This window comes from Simochromis diagramma, unplaced genomic scaffold, assembly GCF_900408965.1.
Source record: "Simochromis diagramma unplaced genomic scaffold, fSimDia1.1 OVJJ01000131.1, whole genome shotgun sequence".
NCBI lineage: Eukaryota > Metazoa > Chordata > Actinopteri > Cichliformes > Cichlidae > Simochromis > Simochromis diagramma.
Genome location: NW_024387200.1, coordinates 1243085 through 1263025, shown reverse-complemented (window position 1 = coordinate 1263025; position 19941 = coordinate 1243085). Strand labels below are relative to the sequence as shown.

Sequence of the window (19941 nt, the reverse complement as noted above, 5' to 3'; positions counted from 1 at the left end):
AAGATTCACATTCCAAATTTCTCAGGGTGCTTTTTTTTCACTTTAGGAAATGAAGCCCGGAAACATCCGCTGAGGAGTAACTGATGCATGCCGTCAGCAGAAACTCTCAAGCTTGTCTTCTTTGCTTTGAATGTTCGGCTGCTTATTTCTACACGTGCAGTTGTGCAGGGGCACTGTGTGAGAGGCAGTGAATATTAAAAAATATATATATTATTTTCTTGTGAACATAAATTTGGCATCATCCTCACCGTCCTTTTGCATCTATTTGTGATTGTTTTCGTGGTTTTTGTCACTTTGTTCGATAATTCTGCTCATTTAGGGCGCGTTTGCGTTTTGTATTTGTTTAGCATAGCTTTTCTTGTCTTTTTAAAGAGATTTTCCTGCATCATTATAATAATGTTGGTCCAGGATCTACGTTGCAACTGACCAATCAGCTTTCAGTTTGCACTGGCCAAGAAGTTAGTTAATTATTTTAAAAGCATCACTAGCAAACTTACATGAGCAAACTAAATTTGGCTAACAGAAGCTAACTTGATAATATTTTTATTCGATTGTATAGATTAATAAAGAAAACAGAGCGTTTCTTATAAACATAGCCTTTTTTTTTTTTTTTTTTACCCCATAATACAAAGCTGTGACATCACAACAATGTGACTGGTCACTTTCAATGTTGATCCTGGACACACATTGTTATGATGATGCAGAAAAAACACCAACACGGGGATATCAGATGCACCAATCGTTGGTCGCTGCCCCTCCCTGATCTTGATTTTGTCGGTGGTCTCTATTGCCAAACGCTGCTCATAGCAGGTTGTTTGCTCACTGGGGCTCTCTCTCTAATATTGCAGCATATTTAACTCCCTATTGTCAGGCACAAATTTTCCTCTAGACACCATCACAGTGGATTTTAATCAAGCAATCAAAATGTGACTGAAATGCACACCTTCTCGTCTTAATCGAGGGATTTAACAAAAGTAACACAAAACCTATAAAAGTGGCTAGATAGCAACATTTCTATCTCTTTAATCAGCCCATTCTCACTCCCAATGCCTAATATACCGACGATTTGTCAAATCCTGAGGTGTTCCATGGGAATGTGAAAGGTGACCTTCTGCGTTCCTATGCTACGCGCTGGATTGTGGATGAAATCGAATAGAATGACGCTCCCACGGTAAGACGTGTTCCAGCCGTGTATTCCAGCCCTAACCCTAACCTTATCCCTAATCGTAACCAACACCTTAATCGTGTTAGATAGTGTTTTCCAAAGCAATTTAAGTAAAATAAACGTACATGTGTGGATTCGTTCCAACGGTTCTCATTTTCCGAACTCGTAATATAGCTTTGGGTGGCTGAAATCGTAATATACCGACTATTTGTCACCTACCATAAAATGTTACACTTTGGGAGTGGGAACGTGTTGCTTTAATAGCTTTATTGTTTGTTTGTTTTTCAGCCTAAAAAAATCCCTCCTTCACTTGCACCAATGTCTCTTTGGGAGGTCCAATGCACACCTTCCAAACACAAGTTCAGCACTTGGAATCAACTCCAGATCTCTTGTCTGGTTCATTTGTCACTGAATAATGAGGGCACAGGCCTCACCTGGCCAGGACACTGTTTGTCAAGCAGTTCTCTGAAAATCAATGGACTGTATCAAGATGGCTATAAAGTCAAAACATGTCACATGACAACTTGTAACAACACTATTAACCTACTGATTGAACAGATGTTCCAGGGGTTTAATCTTTCTGTACTCCTGGTGTGATGGTCTTCTTTGTATCCCTGATATCTGTGTACAGATTATTGAGGGAAACAAAGATGCCTACACCTCTGTCATAAAGGACCTCCGCCCTCCGATAGTCACCCGCTACGTCCGGCTGCTCCCCGTGACCAGACTGTCCACCACCGTCTGCATGAGAGTGGAGCTGTACGGCTGTTCATGGGACGGTAGGACACATAAACACACAGTTTCCTTGTTAATGTGCGTTTTCGTCAGCTCAACTGCCATTAGAGACTGTTTACGCTTCCTCAGAGACAAGTAAACCTCTTCATGTCAACATAAAAGCTTTTAATGTCCATAAACAACAGTTTTTCATCCACAAGCAACACTTTTATTTAACAAACACTGCTGTTTATCAGATCCTTATATCGAGCAAAAACAGGAATTTGAATGATATGAGTGCGATCCTCACACTGTTGTCATGAAGGTTGAAAGTTTGCTGTTCTGAGTGCAGCTGTGGGATCTTATTGTGGTGAGATAACAGTGAAATGGGATGAACTGCACCTTTAACTTTCCACTCCTCCTGGTTTCAGATGGGCTGATATCCTACAGCGCTCCAGAGGGTCAGCGGATGCAACCGCCGGGTTATCCCATCGCCAACCTCAATGACTCCACATATGATGGAGTACACGAAAGGGGGTGGGTCTCTCTTTGCTGCACTCGTACACACATCACATGTCAGCGTTTCCTGTTTACTGACTGCTTTGTCATCCGATAGGAAGCTTTTCGGCGGCCTGGGTCAGCTGACGGACGGCGTGATCGGCCAAGATGACTTCACACGGACCCACGAGTACAGCGTGTGGCCTGGCTACGACTACCTGGGCTGGAAGAACGACTCGCTGGAACACGTGGAGATGGAGTTCGTGTTCGACAGGCAGAGAAACTTCACCTCGATGAAGGTTTTTCATTTTTGCTTCCTCTGCCTCATCAGTACTATGAACTCAACACAAACTTTGTCATAGCAGTAGTGGTTGACAGCACTTTTACATGTGCTTTTGCAATTACCAGACTTACTCAGAGCCTAAAAATTGCCTCTGGTTCAGATCCGGTGTCGGGTTTCTCTAGTTTGCTCGGCACCGTGTCAGCGTCAGCCTAGGCTGATGGCAGGGGACATGTTTAAACATCTTTGTGAGGACAGAAAATTGCATGCTACTATACTTGTGGGGGATAACAGTCACTTATGGGGACAAAATGCCCGTCCCCACGAGTTTGAAGGCATTTTGGAGATTCAAAATGTGGTTTTAGTGTCATGGTTACAATTAGGTTATGGTTAGGTTTAGGCTGAGGGTTAGGCATTCATTTTTGATGGTTAAGCTTAGGGTAAGTGGCTAGGGAAAGCATTATGCACAGTATTGTCACATAATAAAAGAGATTGAAAAGTATTTTCTGCCTACCTTTATATCTGGTCAAGCTTTTTAACCAGTTGCTTTCAGCTCTCCTTCATCACTGTGTAACTGATTTAACTGCAAACGTACTTTCCATCCAGCATTTGCTCTTCCTGTAATATGGAGCGCAGCCAGCAAGTGCTCCAGCAATGTTCAGTGGAGTCATGTGTTTACTTTTAAGTCACGCATCAGCAGCTGCTAGCATCTCCTCCTACTGTGCCATCATTGCCACTTTGTCTGAATCCATTATAAATGAGCTTTAGATCCCAGTGGAACTCCCTCACGCTTTACAAACAATAGCAGATGTTCTGCTACTTACTCTTATTTTCATTCTCCATCCAGGTCCACAGTAACAACATGTTCTCCCGCGATGTGAAGATCTTCTCCTCGGTCTCCTGTTGGTTTAAGCCCCACTTTGTATGGGAGGCGGAGCCTGTGGAGTTCAGGACGGTGCTGGATGACCGGAATCCGAGTGCTCGCTACGTCACCGTGGATCTGAACCACCGCACTGCCAAATCCCTCCGCTGCCGCTTTTACTTTGCTGACGTCTGGATGATGTTCAGCGAGATTTCCTTTCAGTCAGGTAACAAACACACGCACGTGCAAACAAAAGTGCAGAACAGTAAAAGAAGGAAAAATAAGTGACTTCCTGTTTTTTGTTTTTCAGTGGATACCATATTCCTGACCCAAATGACATCTCCTCTACCCACTAAGGACACCATCACAACACCTGCACAGAAGACAGGTGTGACAATTAATTGTTTCACTTTAAAGACAGTTTTAAAGTCGCCACTTCAAAACTGCGACAGATAGAGGGCGCTGTTTTGCCAGTTTGTGCTCAGGTCAATTTTTTTTCCTTTTTCTTAATTTTTGAGGACGTATATCTTTTTTAGCATTTCTGTCATACTTAGTGGAGCCCACTAACAAATGATAAAATCTTTGGTATATGGTATTCTAACCTTTCTTCTCAGCCGCTGCTCCATCAGCTAGTGCCACACCAGATGATGGGAAAACACCCATCCTTATCGGCTGCCTGGTAACCATCATCCTTTTGTTGGTCATCATCATTTTCCTCATCCTATGGTGTCAGTACGTCTGCAAGGTATTAGAGAAGGTGAGGATACAAATAAATGAATTACCTTTGTTTTTCTGAGTGGAAGTGGGGGTTTCTTAATAAAGTACCTTTATTTTGTTAACTTCCTGTCATGTCTGTTGGTGTTAAACATGCTGTAATCACTTAATCGCTTTAGGTTTTGAAAAATGTTCCTGTAAACAGCTGCATTCTCTGCTGAAATGCAAACCGTTTCTTAATAGATGTCCACCAGGAGGTCCCTGCTTCCATTTTATGGTCTTTAAGTCACCTCACAAATTTGTTTTGATTTTCAAAAAGAGGTTAAAAGCTGCAGTTTAGATCCCAAACTCACGTGGGAGATAGGAGGCATTTCTTTTTCTTTTTAGGAAATAAGATTATAGCTTATGTTTGTGGCTAAATCAGGACTATTAAGCATTAAATCAGATTAAAGAACGAATAAGAATGAACTGACTGACTCTTCACAGGCATCTGTGACCCCATGTTTTTTCTTTCTTCCATCCTAATCTAGGGTCCACGTCGGATTCTTGATGAGGAGGTGACGGTCCGGCTGTCGTCCTGCAGTGACACCATCATTTTACAGACTCCACCTGTGCCCCCGCGCTCTGGACGCGCCCCGACTGGTACTCTTCTTTTTACTTGTATCGTTTAAAACATGCCTTTGTTTGCCATTATTATTCATGCAGAAAGAATTGGTGAAAGTTAAGGTGTTAAATTTCGTGTTTGTAGGAGAGATATTCTTATCCTTGACTGATTCCTGCTGTTTTCCTCAGGTCCTGTGAACACTGACCCTCACTATGAGAGAATTTTCCTGTTGGACCCTCAGTACCAGAACCCAGCAGTGCTGAGAAACAAACTTCCAGAGCTGTCACAGAGCGCAGAGGCATCTGGTAAACACCTTCAACGATGAAGTCGATGCAGGCGTTCATTTAAGAATTAGTGAAAAAGACACAAGTTGAGAAATAGCAGAAAGTCCTTTGAACGCTGCGTCATGATGTTTGTCTTTGAGTGACCGCTTCATAACCGTGTGTTTAGGCTTGTAGTAGGAATTTGTGTTAAGAATCATTGATGCTTCAGAGATGTTCCAGATCTATCCAATATGACATGATTAATCACAGCTGTAGAGGAAAAAAGGTCGAAAGCCTTTCAATAAGAGAGTCTGCTGCCTCCTGGTGGCGATGTCAGTAATTTCAAACAAACTCTACAAACTTCAAGCATCCATCAAAGTTCTGATCTTCTGTCACTCATTAACAGCTCCTCAACCTGTTTCTCTCCAGTTTATTTACTTCAGAACGTGTTAAATAAGCTCTTTTTTTCTCCTTTTTCTCTCTATTTAAGTTTCCCAGATGAAGTTGAACATGCATGCTCATTCATACTTATTCTGCAGTGCTTCTCTCCTTTTTCTCTCGGCTCTCTACGCCTCTTTTCCAAGTTTCCTCTTCTTCCAGCTCTCCTCCTTGGTAATCCTCTCTATGACCTCCTCCTGCTGACTTCCTGTCATATGACATCAGGATGGCTTCGTGGTAAGAGTTGAAAGGTGTGACTCCATGCAGTTAATCAGATCACAAACACTTAAGTGAAATCAAGTGAAGTTTGGAATTTTATTTTATTTTTATTTTTCAATTCTTTTCCTTCTATGAATCATCTTATGACCTCTCATGACCTACTGGAGGGGACCTAACCCTGAGAGGTTGGGATATCCTGGATTGAAAAAACTTCTGTAAAAAAACAAATTCAAACTAGTAAAACTTCAGTCAGCAAGTAGACTAATGGTACTAGTAAAATGATAAAGATGTACTGCTTTTACTTTAGATAGAAAACTAGAAATTACCAGTAATTTAACGTTTTTACTAATTAATCTTGTGCTGTTGGTACTTTTCAGTAAGCTTCACTTCATTTTTTATTTATATTAGACATTAATTAAACAAGCGCTTGTCTTTCCAACAGCATGTGGAGGTGGCTATGCTGAGCCAGACATCACCCAGTGCACGCCGCACCAGTGTTTCCATAGCAATGCGCCACACTACGCTGAGACGGACATCGTGCGGCTGCAGGGCGTCACTGGCAGCAACATGTACGCCGTCCCCGCCCTCACCGTGGACTCTCTCACCAGGAAGGACATCTCCGCTGCCGAGTTTCCTCGGCAACAGCTGATCTTCAGGGAGAAGCTGGGGGAGGGGCAGTTTGGCGAGGTGAGCTTGTGGGAGATTTCGTGGGCTTCGAAGTTATCCTGGAAAAATCTTATTTCATCCCTATTTCATCTTCTTCCCTGGCAGGTCCACCTGTGTGAGGCGGAGGGACTCCCAGAATTTCTCGGGGAAGGCTCGCCCCTCCCTGACCGAGACGGTCACTCTGTGCTTGTGGCTGTTAAACAGCTGAGGGCCGACGCTACCAGCCAAGCCAGGTACTCTTTATGAGTGTGTATATGAATCGCGACAATGTCAAACTATATAAATTTGGAGCTGAGGTGGTTAAAGGTTCCCCTGGAGAGCATATATTGGTTAAAATCAGTGTATTCATTGCTTTAATGTGTTCATATGATGAGAATGTTTCACTATTTATACACTAAAAACAAAAATATAGTCCATAACTAGTCAAATGAATAACGTGCAGAACCGAAAGCTCCAAACTGCATTTCCTGGTTGACTATTTTTTGCAGAGAAAGCCCTCCTACCTACAAATGCAGACCGTGTTGTTTGAAGTGAGAGCAGTACTTGACTCCGTAGATGAGAACATATTAGGATAAACTGGTGTAAGAGCTTCAAGGGATGTGCAGGAACAAATAAGATCTGTGCATCAGGCTTCACTGTAACACTGAGAAATACATACCTGTAGTTGGTTCCTTTGAGTTGAAGAACACATCTGGAAATGCTTCCTCTCCTTTATCTGTCCGTCGATCAGGAACGACTTCCTGAAGGAAATAAAGATTATGTCTCGTCTGAATGACCCCAACATCATCCGACTGCTGTGTGTGTGTGTGTCGTCCGACCCGCTGTGCATGGTTACTGAGTACATGGAGAACGGAGACCTCAACATGTTCCTGTCGCAGCGGGAGATCGAGAGCACTCTTACACATGCCAACAACATCCCTTCAGTCAGGTTAACCATGCACACAGTTCGCACAGGTCATACATGAAAACAATCGAGCGTCAGGTTTCTAAACTATCTTGTTAGTGCACTTTTGATTCTCACCACTTTGAATCGCTTTCTGCTTCTCCACTTCAGCCTGTCTGACCTCCTCCATATGGCGGTGCAGATCTCGTCGGGGATGAAGTACTTGGCATCTCTGAACTTTGTGCACCGTGACCTGGCCACAAGAAACTGCCTGCTGGACCGCCGCCTCACCATCAAGATTGCCGACTTCGGTATGAGCCGAAACCTGTACAGCAGCGACTACTACCGTATCCAGGGCCGGGCGGTGCTGCCTATACGATGGATGGCCTGGGAGAGCATCTTGCTGGTAAGGTTTGGACGAAGGGAGTTGATTTAAGATACGATCTTTATTTTGCTCCTTTTAAACTTTACACCCCTGTCATGTGTTACTTTTTGGTGGAAGTTCTGCGGTTATTCTGCTGCTGCATTCAAAATCTTCAGATACTTGAATGAATGTTACCCTGATGATACTTTCCTCTGTATTAGAGAGCTGAGAGCTGCTGTCGATGAGATAAGCTGATACGTTTTCACAGGATTCTGTCTGTAAGCACTAATCATGATTCAGTAGCTTGAAGAACCATCTTTAGCAGAAATAACTGTCAGTAATTTTTTGCTGTATGACTTTATCAGTCTAATATAATTGTGGAGGAATTTTAGCCCACTGTTGTAGTTCTTAGGTCTTTTTTTTCCAAACTGGGAAAACATCTGCTGGTAAATAGGTGGTCAGATATTATTGTATGTTTTTCACATGTTCGTACAGGATATTGTATTTGTTTTAAATGTTATGCACTTGTGTGGTACATGTATTTTGACTTTTGTTGCTATGATGCCAGGTCTCTCTTGGAAATGAGATTTTTAATCTCAATGAGATTCTTTACCTGGATAAATAAAGGACTAATAAATAATAATAATGATGATACTAATAGTAAAAAAATTGCTGATTATGCTACTTAGCCTATTTTAACCCCCAATACTTCACACATACTACCAGCCAAGCCAGACTCTATGCAATGCTATAAATAGTCTTTTTCAAATGACTGGTAGTCTATAAATGTCTTTAATATTCAAAAGAAGAAGAGCTAAAAGTTCCAGAAGTTTATATAGGCTTGTAATTGTATTCAAACCCTGCGGACATTTGCCTAGATCAGTTCAGCGACTTATAAAAAACATGTACGTTCCCCTCGCATCTTCTTTTTTAAAAATCAACAGCTGAAAGCAGTAAAACAGTTTTCCACAAAACAAATAACAAACTCTTTACAGTTGCTTGTCTTTAAAATTGCTAGATGCATAAATGCAAAATGTTTCACTAAAGGAAGTTTAGCTAAGAGTTCTTCAAAAGCTTCCTGCCCTCCAGGGGAAGCACCAGTAGCGGTTTGCACACTGAAACAATGAAACATCTTTTTTGCTGCAGTGTTTTCTTTCAATAACTTTCCTGTTCTGCATCATGAATGTGGTTGCATAAGTTTAATGTCTTTTGCAGCTGTAAAGTTAAGCGAAAAAACAATGGATCCAAGCGGCCCCAAACCAGGTCTAAAGCGGAAGCTTTTACGTTTTTATCGTATTGTATTTTTTTTGTAAGTCTCACAAAGCATCGCAATCAACATTTCATCAGCAGCTGTCTTCAGAGAGTCACTGAAAATAAGACAAAGTATTTTAAAGTTGGAGTGTTAAACTTTCAGATGTGATTATTCTCCTCAGGGTAAATTCACCACAGCCAGTGACGTGTGGGCCTTTGGAGTCACCCTGTGGGAGATCTTCACTCTGTGTAAGGAGCAGCCCTACAGCCTGCTGTCTGATGAACAGGTCATAGAGAACACTGGCGAGTTCTTCAGGAACCAGGGCAGACAGGTGAGGCGAAACACAGGACAGAGTCACAGATTATTACCTTCTGTCACTTCTGAGAGTAATACTGCAAACATTTAATTTAATTGCAACTGGATCCAAGACAGCTCATAGCAGTCTTTACAAACCTGGAAATCAGGACCCTTGTAAGTGCCTGCAGGATAAATTTGAGGGGCTACTAAACCTAAACCAACATTTGTCTTTTTTAACAAATCACTGGAATCTGTCATCACTCTTAATTCTCCCGTGTCCCTCACTAGATCTTCCTCTATGCCCCTCCACTCTGCCCACCTTCTCTCTTTGAGCTGATGATGCGTTGCTGGAGTCGCGATATCCCTGACCGACCCACCTTCGAGGGACTTTACCAAGCCCTGAAGCCCCACGTCAACCAGTGAGTCAAGGCTGCTGGGATCTGCTGGTTGGGATTTCCGTGGCGGTGGGACTCTTATAAGAAGACAGACTGACACAAGAGCACAGAGGACTGGAATTACAGTGCAGAGGGATTGTTGGTTTGCTTCACGGCACTAGCGACTCCCTTTTCTGAAAGACCAGGTGATGATGGAGGGAGACGTGACTAGTCAGCTCAGAGGAGAAAATATGGCAAGCTTCAGACCTTTTGGTCCATAGTGAACAAACCATTGGCAGTTTCATAGCTTCTTCTGTTTTTTTACAGCCGCTTTACCCCAAGCCTTTTCACTTGTTTGTGCCAAAAGTTGCCTTAAACCATTTGTTTCCTTCTCTTTGACTTTTAGAGATTACAAAAAACTGGATAGTCCTTGTAGTTTCTCCTTTCCCTGTGGGTTTTTATTATTATTATCATTATTATTATTATTATTATTGTTATTATTATTATTGTAAAGCACTGTGTCTGTGTCTCTCAGTTATTCATGTTCATATATTAATCCACACTGGAGCTAGGGCTATAGGGTCAGATTTTAGTGTAGGATTTTATTTTTTAGATTTATTCTATTTTAAAATTTTGTTGTTTTGTGGAGTTTCACAATCGTTGGTCTTTTTTTTTTTTTTTTTTTTGTGGATATGAATGTTGGTCAGCTGAGGTTCACGTCGCGGTGCCAAGAAGCTGAAGAAACCTGTGTGGCTCACAGACTGAAAATCAGTCGGTGGGTATCTGTGGGAAATTTTGAAAAAAAAGAACTTAAAGCCACATGAGAAAAAAACTGAATCATGCCACTTTTGTTCCCTAAGAGACAAAAAAAAATGTTGAAATGCAGTTTTAAATTAAAAACAGAATTGTAAGCATCTTTGTGAAGATGGGCATGATGGTCAAAATTTATGATCCTTTTATTCAAAGTGCTTTGCATATGTAGCAAAATCGGTACCAGAGGGAAAGGTCATGGACGCCTGACCCTCAGATGCTGGTCGCAGGGAGATTAACCAAGTGTCGAATACCAAGGTGTCATTTAACCTGTCGGTGTTTGTCTTTGGGGACCTGCAAAATATACATTTTGTGGATAAAAAAAATCAAAAAGCATACCTGATTTAAACGTGGGCACCACGTGGTCAGAGTTTAGTGCACACCAGCATGTAAAACATTAAAAAAAAGCAGGATTTTCACTCAGCACTTGGTTTGTCCTCTCAAAATGAAATTCAGGTTCATTGGTCACACACGTCAGTGACACACAAATGCAAATCTGATAGTTATGAGCCCTGCTTAGGCAGCCCATCTCTGTGGGGAGGTTTAAAACAGGTATCCTTTTTGATTTTTGATGGGCATTGTGGAACTTTATGAATGCACCTTGCATATCTCCTTATTTGAACTCACAAAGCTGAAGGTGTTAAGCTCTTCTCTGGCTTCATGTAGTCGGTTTTATTCACAGAAATAAACTGCAGTAATACTTACTGCATTGCTGCACATGTAGATGTCTCACCATTTGATATGTCTAGTCTTCTGTAGTCTGAATTTGCTAGGATTTGAACTCCAGACAAAGGCATTTTGTCTTAATGTACCATCTACATTTGGGGCTGTGAGTTCCCAAACTACTGCGTTACAACAAGGTTCACTGACGAGTGAAAGCTGATAGACTGTGGGCAAATGGAGGCCTTACACCAAGGCTGGATTTCCAACTAGGCAAAGCAGGAAACTGGGAAAAAGCCATTTGTCTGTCACCACTGGTTGTAGCTAAAAAATGTTTTAAGTGCTTCCAACACTGAGCAGGTATTTAACCGAAGAGCGCCCTGCAATAATAGTTCATTTTCTGACCCTGTGTAGTGGAATAACCCTGTGGCAGATTGTACCATTTTAGTTTAGTTTGTCCGTAGCGGAGCCTGTTCCTGAAGTTATATTTAATCAAATGTAGGCGTAAAGACTAATGTTTCAGCTCAGAGGATCTGATTACACGGTTCATATTCAAAGGCACGCTGGTCAGGAGGTCAGTGTTAGCTATCAGTGTATGTTTTACATGGGGGCCACTTGACAGGTTCATGCATCAGAGAAGTCACTGCATCCAATCACTGCAGCACCTTTACTGAAACAACCATAAAGATTTTTATGTTTAAAAAGCAATGCATTCATTCTGACTTTGTTTTGCATAGCATTCAGATGAGTCTTGTTTACAGAACTAATGCTGGATCGATGCAGACCGTAGACTGGATTTATTGTTCTTCTGTCAGGATGTCTTAGGAGTAATAAACTTTTAACAAAAAAAACCCCCAAAACAAAACAATAAATGTTTCATGTCCAAATGTTTCACGATGATTTCAGCTTCAGCCAAAACTGACAAACGATACGAGCGTTGGAATTTTCATGATTCTGTCTCATCTTCAAAGTGTTGGCATTAACTTTAATCCAAGTATCAGTCCTCACCTTCCTTCTTGCAAGATTGAAAATTTATAACCGATAAGGAAGTTCATGTCGACAGTGCAACGATTTAAGCGAGCAGTTACAGATATAAGGCCATACAGATTCATATAGATAGGTGACCATAGCCAGTGAGTATTTTGCACAACCTGACAAGGGAGGGATGGATCTGACTATGAAACTGAGGGATGGGTCGTAAGGAAGGCCCATTTGCATAAGCAAAGCATACCCTGCTTTAAGTCCAGTTAACTCTAAATGAACCGTAGTTTACAAAATAAAATTTGTGCTGAATTAGGTCAGACTAGAAACTATTGAATAAGACTAAGAAAGTCTTTACTTCACAAATGAAGTTAGCTGAAGAGAGATTCTCATAGACTTCTGTACAATCAGACTTTTTGCCACTAATGGAGTTTCCTCTGGCTGGCGATTAGAGAAATGGGAGGTTTGAGGTACTTCTGTGTTCTGTGCCTCATTTTTCAGACACAGAGACTCTTTCTGTCTTTTCTACAGTCTGTGGATGGTAGCGGACGGTGCAGCCTTTTGACTAACTAACTCAAGTGATGCTGATAGTGGCTATCATGTTAGTAGTAGCAAGAGCCGCTTTGCCCCCATGCTTCCTGCACCATTCATTTTAACATGACTCAATAAACTTCTGATGTGTCTGTTTTCAGAGTTCTTGTCTAATGTATAAAGGTGGTAAAAACATAATTTAATGTCTGTTTTTTTTTTTTTTTTACTGTTTAGGTCACTCAGTTAATGTCAGTGTGTATTATTTGTATGCAGTACACATTTGCAGTATTTTAAATCCTCCCTGAGAACAAATCGTATAAAATTAAAAATGGCGCGAACGGAGAAAGACCAAACATGTAGATTTTTGAGTACATTTTTCTGTGTTTTGTTGTTGTTGCAGTAGTGTTTTGTTATCTGTACTGTATCTTACATTTCTTTCAGCGTGTTTGTGCGAGTGTTTAAGAGAAAGCGAGATACTGAGTGAGTCTTTTCAACATTCCCTTGAGCACTGGGAGCTAGTTGAGGTTAAAGTGGTTAACTGGATTTGCTCGGTTGTGCCAAATTATGTTAACTAAGCAAAAGAGGGAGTTGGGTTTTGTTGTTGTTGTTGTTGTTTTCAAGGCAAGAGGAAAGAGGGACAGAAGGAAACCACTAAACTCAATCTCCCAGAGTCCTTTGCTACAGTGAGCCTGTGTATTTTGTTTTGGTTCCATTTGAGAAATCTTTTAGTTTGATAGTGTACAGTATAATTGGTCTATAATATCTCAGTGTGTGAATGCAGATTAGGTGTGGTAATTTTTATTAATAATTAATTGTCTATCTGAATTTATAGCTATTTCTGTTTGTTTTCCCCTTTTTTTTTACACAGGAATTCAGCATTTATGGACATTTTTCTGAACAAGATGTTCTGCTTTTGTTTCCCTGTTGTGTTCACAGTCATTTCTCATCCACACTGTTTAATCTTTGCTCCCATCTTCAGTATGTTTCAGACACATATTGTACATAGGCTAGTAGCTGTTTATATTAATATATTGGGAGGAGGAAGCTTGGTGTTCTCTGGTCCCAAGTGGTTTTCACTCTGTACTTTATCTCACTTTGGTTTGTTTTCCTATAATAAACAGTAAATGTGTCAAAGATGGGTTTTTTCTTTTGTCTTTGTTTATTTGTTTATTTGTTTGTTTTTTTTCACGAGTAGAGAAAACACTGCAAATTGAAATCTAAGCTTTTCAACAGTTGACGTTACAGTTTTCAGTCTAGACCACATCGATGTTCTGTACAGCAGGGGGCAGCAGAGAGATTTAAAACACACACGTATACAGGACAGCCTATATGTGGAAATGAGTCCTAGAGAAGCTTTGTTGTTCTGAAGGAACACTGAAGGCCTGATTTCTGCACATTTTTATGCCTTTTGTTTCAGGTTTGAATGTTCTGTGAGGATTTACGCCTTTTTGGGGGGTTTTTTCCAAGAAAAATAAAGGTTAGCAGGGATCCAACACAACAAGAGGGTCCGTGGTGGGCAGGAACTTTTTTGTGAATTAAGGCACTGGTAATAAAACGTAACAGCCAATGATTAAAAATGACAAATTTCAGGCTCTTTAAGCTCTACTTTGGTCTCAACCTCCTCGGGAAAATATGTCTAGAGTAACCGTGGGTTTACCAAACTGTAAAGCTGCTCCTACAGCCTTATATGTGGGTTACATTATTAAGCCAAGATTGTTGCATCACTCGCTCCCTGTTCAATGTAGAATTGAATTAAATCCTTCTCTTCATAAACAAGGTCTTGAATAATCAGGCCTCATCTTGTCTTAAAGACCTTAAGTAATGCATTACTGGGATATTTAAAAGTAGAATGGGAGCTTTCATGCCTCTCATTTGTGGCACTAACTCTCAGTTTGGATTCGGGAGACAAACACCCTCTCTCGTAATGTGTTAAAGGTTTTCAGTTGGCTGGACTGCAGGCAGGGCAGTTTAGTACCTGGACTCTTCTACTACTTCTTCTACTATAGGTGCTGTGTGCGGTTTAGTATTGTCATGTTTAAATATGCAAGGACTTCCCTGGACTAAGACATCATCTGGATGGAAACATGTGTTGCTCTAAATCTTGTATATACCTTTCAGCATTGATGATGCCTTTTAATGTGTGCAAAACACCAGTATAGGCACTAATGCAACCTCATACCATCAGAAATCAAACAGCTTTCCCATTTGGATTTCTCTGACTAAAGAACAGCTTTTCCACTTTGCCTCAGTCCATTTTAATGAGCTTTAGCCCACAGAAGATGCCACCGTTTCTGTTTTCAGACATTGCTTCTTCTTTGCATGGTAGCACTTAAATCTGGATTTTAGGACTGGAACAGGGAATTGTGTTCACAGACTCACAGACGATGATTTGTGGAAGTTTTCCTGAGCATGCAGTGATTTCCATGACAGATGCATCCCTGTTTTCAATGCAGTGCCCCCTGCAGTTCTAAAGATTACAAACATCCAATACTGAGTTTTGGCCTTGTCTCTAGCACACAGAGATTTCTCCAGATTCTCTTAATCTCTTGATGATATTATGTACTGTAGATATTAGATATTCAAAATCAATTTTTTTTACAGATTGGTGAACCTCTGCTTATCTTTACTTCTGAGAAATGATGCCTCCCTAAAGATGATCTTTTTTCCCCCCTTTCTAGCCTTCTGATGCCCCATTTGACTTTTTTTTTTAAAAAAAATAGGGATTGCTGCCATCAAATTTAAAAATGACTTGTTTTAGTTTTCCCATTTGAAACATTTGATATGTTTTCCATGTTCAATTGTGAATAAAATATGAGTTTATGAGATTTGCAAGTCATCTCATTGTGTTTTTATTTCCATTTTACTCAACATTGCAACTTTTCTGGAATTGGGTTTTGGTCTCTTTTAGTTGAGATGTTTCTTTTGTATCTAGGATTTATCATGCATCATAATCGATCAGTTAGTTTCCGTAGTAACTGCACGAATTGAGTAATGAAAGAGAAGTGTTATAAAACCTTTGCAGGTTGCTCATGAACTCTGCAGGAATCCTGACAATCACAGATTTTGTAACTGTCCTAAATTTGGCAAAGAAGCCAAAGGCAGAGGTTTGCCTGCATGTGTGGGCTCAGTGCCGGCAGATTTCATAAGGGTGGTTCACGGCCAAAAAGCACGGCGCAGGTTTTACTTTGATGGAAGTTTGTTTAAAGTTGCCATGTCTCTCTGTAGGTATGAAGTGTAAATGTCTCTTGGTTGATAAATTGACAGCCTAAAAATGTGCTGTGAGTTTGAGAAAGCACTAAAAACCTTCCACACGTGTGAAGGTTTACACAACACTGGGCAAGGTGACAACAGCTTTTATACAAGTGGTATGATGCTAGAGTAGATCCAGCCAAACCCAACCTGACTGTAATTGTTGGTGCTCTGCTCCCTGCTGTCCTTCCAAATGTGCGAGTAGGACTGGTCACAGTAGGGACTATTTTTGTCTCTTTAGTGTGAGAGCTGTCACGTACACCAAAAGCTTCATAGAGGACTGAGAATAGCTTCAGCCATTTCATTTTTGAACATTTACTTTCCTTTCACTTTAAAGGCCGTCAGTGACAGAATGACAATTAGCAAGTGGAGTACGCGAACATTTGGAAGTTCAGAAAAGGTTTACAAAGCGAGTTAGAGCAAAATTATAACCACAGTTGTTACTGCTGAATGACTACGGCAGTGTTTTGACTTAGTTTAAAGGCTGCTTAAGAATTTGTCTTCGTTAACAAAAAACAACCAACCGATCAAATCCATTAACAATGTCTGTTTTTGCCCAATCACGACGTAAAGCCTAATTGTGCAACATTAATAATCTCTATCTAAGCTATAAAGATAATTTAGTGGCTCTCCACAAAGTTTTTTTTATTAACTTAGTTCTAAATTCTGGATTCTGCTGAAAAGAAAAACTTACCAAGTTTCATTCACTTTTCCAGCATTTTGTTGACCTACATCCAACTTTTTGAGATGTTTTGCTGTGTGAACATGTGTTGTGTCTTCTCGTAACCATAGAAATAGAAAACACAACACAAAACGTGTCAACAAGACTCTGCACAGTAAATTATTAACCTGGTTGAATTTGAAGAAATATTTAAACACAACAGCATTCGAAGTAGTTGTATTTATTCATGATTTATAGTTGTCATCCTGTCTAAGTGTAACAGCAAACGATGTTAGTATTTCATACAAACTATGGGCAACCGCAGCAATCTGCCAGTGACCACAACAATCAAAACAATTTTCGATGCTGTCACGGCACCGAACACCGAACTCTCTGACCCAGTGTTTGTGTCTTTGGTTAAGTTATACTCTTTAAATTGTGGTTTTCTAATTGTATTATATTTATAGTTCCTGGTTTCTAGGTTTCTGTGCCTCATCTGTGTTCTTGGTGAAGGTTTAATTCTGTTCTCCGTACGTTGGATGTTCATTCTTTTCTGTCTCTATGGGTTGCATGTGTCCCACGTCTTGTTGATTCATGTTCCTTCTGTTCCAGAGTCTGTCATGTTTCCACGTCTCTGTCTTTATGAATGCTTTGTGCTTCCTGTTTTACTTTGACAGTCTGTGTCCTATTATCACTGTATTCTGCTTTGTTTCCTTGTCTCATTATGTCAGATTAGCCCCAGCTGTGCTTCCCTCCTGTTTTCCTGAAATGCCTTTAAGTTTCATTCTATGTCCAAGTCCTGCGTTTGGGTCCGTATCCTGCCACAGTACACACCTTGACAGGTGCAGCACTGTGTACCTATTTTGTATACCTATTTCACCTTGAGACTGCCACCAACATTTTGCAGACTGGCTGAGAAATCCACATTTTTCCATAGTGATCTGTGGTTACCAGATGGTCTCCAGGCCTGTATGACTGGAACCTTATGTTACCTGTGCATTTCCATGACTCTGCTACTTTCAGCTGCTCCCTTAATCCCAAGAGCTCACACAGCAAGCACCTCGGCACAGATTTACACCAGATAAACTTCCTGACAAAACCCCAAATGGGTTTTGGGTCTCCATCTATGATCGGACCAAACCAAACCTTACAGTTTTAAGGTGAATGTGTAAACCACTACACTATGGAGTCTCTTGCTTCTCCTTACTGATTCTTCTTCCCACCTTTCTTCACCTCATAAGGTTTTCTACTGTGGTGAAGAAAAGGTAACAAGGAAAATGTTGTAAGGAGTAATTATTTTTTAGCTTTTCCACTGAACCCTCTGTCTTTGTTAGGTTGTCATTTAATCTCCCTTCTGTTTCTCAGTTTTCCATTTTTCTGGCTCCCAATTTTTGATTTGCTTCTAAATAAATAGATCCTTTCATATTTACTGCCAGCCATCAGTCCCATCCAAAAACCTTTATATTTAAATTTGCAGGTAAATTGATGCAATCTACATCAGTTAAACTTAAATAGTTATAAAACCAGAACTCTTCTAACTCTGGTTTTTGCATTATGTTCACTCGTGGAAGAATCTGGATGTCTGTATAAACTCTCACAGCTCCTACGGGGCAAACAGCAGGATGCTATGAGCCAGTCATGAATGAATCGAAGCAACAGCACAATCTTTAATCTAACTGAATAAAATATGATACACAGAGGAATGTTAAGCCTTGTGTGCACAGATAAAGGATTCGGGTCATTCATTAAATAATGCCACGGTTGTATTTTGATGCAGGTAAGTGCCAATGTGCCATTTTAAGAACTCGGTTTTAATTCTTATTTTGCCAAAAATAAATATATCATGAGACCCTAAGAATCCGGAAAATAATAATTGTTTTCGAGTTCAAACATCTGGCTGAATAAAGCCTCATTAGTTTGTGTCGATTAAAGATTTAATGGTCCATGTCAGGAAACGGGGTCCCTGCAGGAGTTATAATAGGAAAGACCACAGAATAAAAAGGATGGAAAGAAGGAACCAGCAAATTGGTCCTAAATGGGCCAAATCACGCACAAGATTGAGGGCTTGGTGTTATTTTTCTCTAACACCACTTCAAAGAATGAAATTATATTATTTAAAATTGATTAGCTTAGGTGCTGAAATGTATGGATGACCATGAACAAAATGTTTTATTTCCTTTCCCTTTGTGAAAGTAAATTACATTTTAGAATGATTTATATTTTAAATGTTTGTTACTTTGGGAGTGTTCATTGATATTTCCGCCTCTAGAACTGCTCTCAGGGGTTTTGACACAGTTAGTGCTCTGAGGAATTTTACAAAAGCCTTTTGCTTTGCTTTGATTTGTTTTATTTAAATGGAGCTTTTCTAGAGGTCTCTGTTTGAGTGTAACAATCAGATTACTACAAGCGAGCAGGTGGCAGATACTGAACTGTACATGGAGAGCAGAGACCACCAGATGAAAGTACCAATGCCAACAACCTGACCATACAGGTTGATTGACAGGTTCTCTCGTCAAAGTAACTGCACAGAAATGACAACCCCCACGCTCTGCTGTTTATGGGTGCTATCTGTCCCCCAGCTGTTTGACCTCAGGATAGAGGAAGGGGCCAGCTAGTTGATGTGTTTTTCATGAGTTTCTCAGCAACTTTACAAGCAGATCAGCAGCAATGAAGTGAAAGCAATGCTCTGGTTGGATGGATGGATGGATGGATGGATGGATGGATGGATGGATGGATGGGAAGACTAGTTAACTGCCTATATTTTGATTCCAAATTTTTCACCTTTTATATAACATTTTTTGGTTTTGGTAGCATGGTAGTTTTTTCAAATTTCCAAAAATTTCAAAAATTTGTATGGATTAGTTTAAATTAAATTAAATTTAGAGGACAAAGATGGAAATAACTACAGACAAATACAATAAAGATCACAGTGAAAGAGTGTCTGAAGGCCTGACTGATTTACAGCTTCACTTGTTGCCTTTTAACCATAATCAGTAGACACACACACACACACACACACACCGGGGGAAACCTGCTGTTTGGTTTCTTGACCTATGGATGGATGGCATGTGCTGGGGCTGGAAATAAAACCCACAAAGCTGCAATTAGACAACCACTTTTTTTTTTTTAATTCGTCCAAGTTTAATTTGTCACCAATTATTTGATGACACTTTTGGAACAGCACCATAAGCCACTGACTCAACCAGCTCAACTCGCAGAAAGTCATACTAACACATTAGCAGCTGAAGCCTCCCTTTAAGAGTGAAAAAAACACTTTTTCTTTTAAAAATGATTCATTATGATACATTTTTTAAATTTTATTCTGATGATTAAGAGTGATTTTTCAGAAAACAGTCTCTTTTTTGGTTGTTTAAATATCACATGTTAAATTGTGACACACAAGCTTGTGAATGTATCTGGTGTGATATAATCAGTGTTTTCACACTAAATTGATGT

The 19941-nt window shown here is 40.3% G+C and overlaps 1 protein-coding gene across 1 annotated transcript in view; it reads left to right on the top strand.

Annotated features, from left to right (window-relative positions):
* The window catches only part of ddr2l (discoidin domain receptor family, member 2, like), a 38072-nt gene extending 24361 nt beyond the window's left edge, over nt 1-13711 (top strand). The window contains exons 6-19 of the mRNA XM_040050673.1: nt 1797-1944; nt 2311-2416; nt 2496-2676; nt 3505-3745; nt 3830-3907; nt 4134-4276; nt 4764-4875; nt 5026-5142; nt 6200-6444; nt 6529-6656; nt 7154-7351; nt 7478-7712; nt 9104-9253; nt 9508-13711. Of these exons, the coding sequence (XP_039906607.1) occupies nt 1797-1944; nt 2311-2416; nt 2496-2676; nt 3505-3745; nt 3830-3907; nt 4134-4276; nt 4764-4875; nt 5026-5142; nt 6200-6444; nt 6529-6656; nt 7154-7351; nt 7478-7712; nt 9104-9253; nt 9508-9642 (2217 nt within the window). The 3' untranslated portion in view covers nt 9643-13711. The remainder of the gene's footprint in view (nt 1-1796; nt 1945-2310; nt 2417-2495; nt 2677-3504; nt 3746-3829; nt 3908-4133; nt 4277-4763; nt 4876-5025; nt 5143-6199; nt 6445-6528; nt 6657-7153; nt 7352-7477; nt 7713-9103; nt 9254-9507) is intronic.
* Nucleotides 13712-19941: the final 6230 nt, after the last annotated feature.